Source organism: Nuphar pumila, chromosome 2 (assembly GCF_984573655.1).
Source record: "Nuphar pumila chromosome 2, dmNupPumi1.hap1.1, whole genome shotgun sequence".
NCBI lineage: Eukaryota > Viridiplantae > Streptophyta > Magnoliopsida > Nymphaeales > Nymphaeaceae > Nuphar > Nuphar pumila.
The window spans coordinates 111252932-111260048 of record NC_143250.1 but is presented as its reverse complement, the minus strand read 5'-3'; the positions used below and the strand labels follow the sequence as shown (position 1 = coordinate 111260048).

Sequence of the window (7117 nt, the reverse complement as noted above, 5' to 3'; positions counted from 1 at the left end):
AGCCCTTTCCTATTTGCGATAGTGATGGATGAGCTTACGAGATCAATTCAAGAAAATGTACCGTGGTGTATGTTGTTTGCTGATGATATTGTTTTGATTGATGAGTCTAGAGCTGGGGTTAATGCTAAGTTAGAATTATGGAGACAGACATTGGAAGCTAGAGGTTTTAAGTTGAGTAAGAGTAAGACTGAATATATGGAATGTCGGTTTAGTAAGCAACGAAGTAGTGATGGGAGTGTAGTGAAGCTTGGTGAGCAAGATATACCGGTGAACGATTATTTCAAATATTTGGGATCCATCATTCAAAAGTATGGAGAAATTGATGGAGATGTAAATCATAGGATAAAGGTTGGGTGGATGAAATGGAAAAGTGCTACTGGAGTGTTGTGCGATCGTAGAATGCCATTGCGGTTGAAGGGAAAGTTTTATAGGACGACTATTAGACCCACTTTACTATATGGTACGGAATGTTGGGCTGCCAAGAGACATCATATTCAAAAAATGAGTGTAGCTGAGATGCGGATGCTTAGATGGATGTGTGGAAATACAATAAAAGATAAGATTCAGAACGAAGAGATACGTAAGAAGGTAGGTGTTGCACCCATTGAAAATAAGATGCGAGAGAATCGTTTACGGTGGTTTGGACATATTCGGCGAAGGCCTAATGATGCTCCAGTTAAAAGGTTGGAGAAATGGGAAAATATATTAGTTAAAAGAGGTCGGGGTAGGCCTAGGAAGACTTGGATGGAGATGATAGGAAAGGATATGAATGCTTTGAACCTCACCGAGGACATGGCGTTGGATAGAAATGATTGGAGGAAAAGGATTCATGTGGAAGACCCAAAATGAATTTCTTTTTTGGTTCATATCGCTGACCCCAATTGTTTTGGGATGAAGGCGTAGTTGTTGTTGTTTGTTGTATCAAGAGTTCTCATAATTACTTAGATCCATAGACCAAATTCAATTGAGTGATATCCTTGGCTCACATTTTTTTTTTCATTGATGAAAATAATGAGGGGGCCCCTTATATCTCGACCTTATTTAAGATTTTCTCCCTTGTTTTTATATTTGCTACAATAGCATTCACTAAAATAACATGGGAAAACCAACGGGCTCCGCTTTGTTGATAGGAGCTGTCAGTGCCAGTCTCCTTGTGGTAGGATTTGGTGAATAATAATCGGTTGGGGTCTGCCTAACCCCAGCTTGCCTTTCAAAAAAAAAATAATAATATCGAAAATCTTTTATGTATTATTTTTAGGAAAAATTTAATTTATGGGCCAACCTTTTGCCCTTAACTCCAGGATGCCATACATTTCTGAAATTCCAAATATAAGTCAAACTTTTCTTGAAAACTGTCAAACAAGGGCCTGCATTTATTATTGTCTTTTAATTTAAATTAAATCATATGTCAAATTACAATAGTAACCTTCACTCTTAAAAGTTCAAAGTTTACTTTTTTATTTTATGAGGCTAATTACTTTCAGTTTTCGAAGGACAATACAAGAAACCAAAATGTACTCACGTTTTAGAATATGATGAGTTCCCCATTTGACAGTTTTCAGGAAAAGTTTGGCTCATATTTGAAATTTCATAAACCATATTTGAAATTAGCGGCCACCCTAAACAGAATTTTCTCATTATTTTTAATATTATTCTATTTTATATTGAAATTCTTGAAGGATAAAAGTCATATAAAAGCCCGCTTTTTTTGCTTGATATTTAAAAAAGTCTCTCTTTTTTTTTAAAAGACATCTTAGGACTCAAATTTTCATTGAAATTGTCAAATAAAGACCTCAGTTGGCTATGCATAATAAAATTACCAAACTGTCTCAACCCCATAACTGTAAATGATTATAGGAATCTTAACCATGAAATTGACCTCAGTTCTCTACTTGATAATTCCAGTAAAAAGTTGGGTCATGAAATGTCTTCCAAAAAAACATGGGACCCTTTGGAATATCAAGCTAAAAAATGGCTCGCTAAATGAAAATCTCTCAATTTTGGGAATAGGTTAAAATAACCGACAACAAGAATGAAAAAGATCCATGTTGTGGTTAACCCATCAACGTTTTGGGTCAGGTCATCTTGAAACTAGTCGACTAGTTGTGCTTTAAAAATATGAGCTTGTGGGCATCGGGCCGCTAATGGAGCCAGCCGACTGGGACCGGTTGGGACCGGCCGGTTGGGAAAATCCCAGCCACAACCCTCCTGTTAGGCCCATGGGCCTAATCTACGCGGGCCACGCCTATTATATTATATTATATTATATATATATATATATATATATATATATATATATATATATATATATATATAATACACATACGGGCTGAGCCGGGCCACTGGCCAGCCCGTGTCATGACTCAAGTTGGGTCCAAGTTCAGCCAACCCCGAATTTTGAAAATCTCAAAGAGTTTCATGGCTGATCAATTGCATTCGCTACTAGGCCTCTATGGGTGCATTTGGGCCGCGCATACCAAACCCTATAGGGTATGGTATAGTGATAAATAAGACAACCCGATTAAGACCTGGGTCCAGACCTGAAGGTCCAATTAATACATGGACCCAGGTATAGTTTGTAAAATTTTATACCAGACCCAGGCCCGACCCCAGTTCCGATTAAGACGTGCAATTTTTCAATGTATATATATATATATATATATATATATATATATATATATATATATATATATATATATATATATATATATATACCGGGTATGGTCTGGGTCTAGTTCATGCAGTTCTTATTGGGTCTGGGTATGGTTTCTCTTATGGTGGGTCCGATTATACCCGGGTCCGGACTTTACACCATATCCGAAAATCAGGGCGAGGTCTCGTTCCAGCTGGGTCCAAACCAAACCCAACCCGTTGACACCCCTAGCATTGACACGGACACGAACAGTGATCAAGTATGAGTTGAAGACATGAGCAATGTTGCCACAATGGTATCGGACCCTTCACAGATTCGTCCATGTCTGATTCTGAACCAAATAAAGCTGAATCGACCAATTTTTAACCAGCAGATGACATGTGCGAGGAAAAAATATAAATATATTAAAAACTATCCGAAACATTTTTTAAAAATTATTTAAAAATAAGCCAAATCAGCTCACTTTCATATCGATTTTCTGTCGATACGATTCCAATAGGCCGATTCAGGCCAGTTTGCAACAATACTGACAACATGGGACTAGTTTTCGATTTTTTTAAAATAAGATATAAGGAAACAAATTCCTTTAAGTGTATAAATGATTAGCAGATTTTATTTTATTTTAATATTATAAAATGCATTTATTTATCGAGAAATACTAAAAGCAAATATATTGTCTGTGTGTGAGAGACGTTGTCATGCATCGGGTTGTGTCCCTCTGCCACAGATTGATCAGAATCCCGAGTTTGGGCAGATGGTCCAAACTCCAAATCTGAATCCGAATCTTGAACCAAGTGGAACATGATCTTATACAGCAATATCATATCCACGGAAAAAGGAAACAAAGGTTTTATATATCAAGAGGCAGAAAACTTTTCATTCGGGTAAAATATTGATTTAAATCCAAAAGTCCAATAGGCCCGGTCCAAATATTTGATCGGATCTTATTTAACATCCGCGAGACCCATAAAAAGGATTCGGATGGGAAATCCAACCAACTCGATCCGTTTTGACTCTACCCTTTACGAAAATTTCAATTAGCCCAACCTTTTGACCTTAATTTAAAAAATGAGCCCCACGTTTCTGAAATCCAAAAATATGCTGTCACTGTTTTATTGGGAACCTGCCAAACGAGGGCCTGCATTTGTTATTGTCCTTTAATTCAAAATCAAATCATAAGTTAAAATACAATAATAACCTTCATCATTAAGAGTTCAAACTGTTTACTTTTTAATTTTTTTAGGATCAATGAGTTTTTTAAAATTTTCAAAAGACAATACGACCTTGTTTTAGTAAATTCTCAAAATTTGAGATCAGTGGAATGGTTTAATTGGAGATTTATGGCTTCCACTTGTGCAGAGGGGTGCACACGAGGTGAGTTCAGGCTCAAAAAGTTCGGCTTGATTTAAGCCGAGCTTGAAAATCTGTTTATGAACTCGGCTCGAGTTGAAGCTCGAGCCTGGCTCAACTCGGTTCAAGCTGCATTAAATTACATTAAAAAAAAAAGAATTCAATAGTGTAGAGGGCTAGATTTAAACCAGGATCTCAAACACGCAAAGACATTACCCACTTGACTTTTGAATATTGGCCAACAAAAATATTACATATCCTAAAAAGTAGTTTCCATATTACTCTACTAATCAAGCTAGGCTCGTTTAACATGTCGAGCCCAAACCGAGTTTGAGCTAACTCGGCTCGTTGTGCAGCCTTATGTAACTGTTTAGAATGCAGCTGAAAAGCTGAAATTAATACTGAAATAGCATTGAAAATGTTGAGTGTGGGAACTGATGTAGAATTTGGTAACTACACCGCATTTGGTGAGGAATGAAATGTATGTCAGATACCACCACAATTTCATCATTTCTTACAATTTCATTAGCGATGGCAGTGGATCGGGGCGGAGGACAAGGTCTCCATCCCCACTCCGTCTCAAAATCCAGACCTTCATCCTCGGATGGGTTTTGATTTTAACCTTCATTTCCGTTTCATGTCCTTCATCCCCGGTCCAAATGGGGCGAGGCAGGGTGGGGCCCCATTGTCCCCCGATCCACTTCCATCCCTAAATTGCATCCATCCCAACTTAACTTTGGCGATGTTTGCCGCACTCCAGCTACCTAACAAAGCCTAAAAAACAAGAATCAATCACATTAATTTTTGAAATTTCACACCAACTGGGGCCTGGAGGGTAGGAGCTGTGAGTGCACGTCTACTTGCGGTGGGACGTTGCAGGTTCAAAATCCAGTGGTACGTTGAATGATAACTGGACAGGGTAAAATATTGGTCATAAATGAAAATTTTCTCTTTATAAACCCTGACCCTAACCTTAATCCTTAACCCTAGAACTTGTCTGATTCCGTCATTATTTTCCGACGCCCCGCTGAAACAAAACCTCTCTCTCTCTCTCGTGGTACCCTAAAAAACTAGGGTTTCAGAGGAAGACGGAAAGATGGGGCACTCGGCCGTCTGGAATTCTCACCCTAAGAACTACGGCCCGGGATCTCGCTCCTGGTACCGCTTTCTCCTTCGATCCCTTCTTCGTTTTCTTTTCTTCGATTTCATGGTTTTCTTTTTGTCGTCGTCGTTTTCTTCTTTCTTGAGCTATTCCTTTTTTCTCATGATTTTTTTTACCTTCTTTAGTTCCTGCATTGGCTCTTGATTTTCTACTTTCTTCCCTCATGAAAATTAGGCCATTTTTGGTTTAAATAGTTCTAAGATTGTGTGTGCACGACGGTATAATCAGAATTGCTTTGTTTTGCATGCCATTGGCTTTTCTGATTCCAGAATCATGTTATATTCCCATAGCAGATCGGAGTTGTCGGTACCTTTGTTGTTGTTGTTATTATTACTATTGTTATCGTGTTCGGATTGCAATTTGTTACTATGATTTGAAGAATCATAATAGGGGTAGAATTTGCACACAGTCTGCTTCAGTTTTGCTGTCACTGCTTACGTCTTTCTGGTTTATATCTCCCGTTCATGTTATGCATCTCCTTTTTTTCCATTTTATGCTGATTCTCATTTATTTATCTTTGGCATTGCAGCCGTGTGTGTGGGAACCCGCATGCTTTAATCAGGAAATATGGGCTCATGTGCTGCAGGCAGTGCTTTCATAGCAATGCCAAGGAAATTGGCTTTATCAAGGTAGGATTTCCTACTATATGAGTTTCTTAATGCAGTGTTGCTCTCTGCTGACTTGACTCCTCATGCTGTTGATTTGTTGTATTTTTGTACAAATGCTATTGGTATTATACTGCAAATTATTTTTAACTAGATAAGTTCCTCTGCGTTGTTAATTTCTCATTAGGGATGGCAGTGGACAGTGGCGGGGCACAAGGTCTCCATCCCCGCCCCGTCTCAAAATCCTACCCTCCATCTTGCACCCATCCCGCGGGTTTTGATTTTAACCACCATCTCCGCTTCCCCATCCCCAGTTCAAATTGGGGTGAGGCGGACAGGGCCCCGTTTCCGCTTGGTCCACTGCCATCTCTAAAGAAAGATCCAGGACAGGCCGGGGGCAGGGCAAGGTGGGGATCGGGAGGGGGCAGGGCGGGAAAAAGCGTAAGTCCATCCCTGCATGGGTTTTGATTTTAACCTCCATCCTCGTTTCATGTCCTCCATCCCAGTCCAAACAGGGCGAGTCTGGGCCCATTTCCCCCAGGTCCACTGCCATCCCTGTTTCTCAGAGAATTTTGCTAGAAACTTCTCTATATGCATTAACTATTTATCTGTCTTCTAGAAACAACCCTTTTCCCGATAGGGAAACTGACTCGAAACAAGTCGAAAAAGACTTCATTTGGTTTGAAATTGCTGCAAACTTCGCAGCCCTGTTGTTTCAATCTCTTTTTGTAAGTTTTTATTTTTATTTTTAATTGGTGTGGGTAATTTCATTAGGGCACGAAATCGCATTATCCTTCTGTCAATGCTCCTTTTTGAAGAATTATTTAGAATGTCTACTAAAATGCATGGCCTAAGGCTTGTCAAGTCAAGCTTTATGGAGGCCATCAGCATCAAGAAAGCCTTACGCAAATTTATATTGGATATTTCCATTTATTTTAAACAGCCGCACGATCTTGGGGGGTGAGTCCTGCAGCACACAATGAGTATTGAAGCTTGTTTACTAACTGATACTATTTGTTTTTGCAGTATCGTTGAGGATCAGACTCCAGTCAGTTCATCTCAGTAGGCGGTTAATGGTGGATCAAAGCATCTAAAGTTTACTATTCTAGATTATTACACATTCTAAAAGACTGAACAGTTTTATTCTTTGACATGGTTCTGCCATCGATTGTTATTACTTTTTCTTATTGAAATTGATGTTTTTAAACTTCCATGTTCTGCCATTTAATTAGATTGCGGTTATTTTGAGCTCTTCCAAAAGTAATGTCTTTGTAAAAGTAGTGTTCTATGACATGGAAGACATGAGTTTGTCTAGACTGATATTTTGTTTGGGACTGATCAAGCAGG

General features: G+C 38.8%; 1 protein-coding gene across 1 annotated transcript; it reads left to right on the top strand.

Annotated features, from left to right (window-relative positions):
* Window positions 1-5030: 5030 nt before the first annotated feature.
* On the top strand, window positions 5031-6887 carry LOC149846742 (small ribosomal subunit protein uS14z/uS14y/uS14x). Its single transcript, XM_089998131.1, has 3 exons — window positions 5031-5161; window positions 5695-5794; window positions 6797-6887. Exons 1-3 carry the CDS (start codon window positions 5100-5102, stop codon window positions 6803-6805), a joined length of 171 nt encoding a protein of 56 aa, XP_089854257.1. The 5' UTR covers window positions 5031-5099; the 3' UTR covers window positions 6806-6887.
* The last annotated feature ends 230 nt before the right edge of the window (window positions 6888-7117 follow it).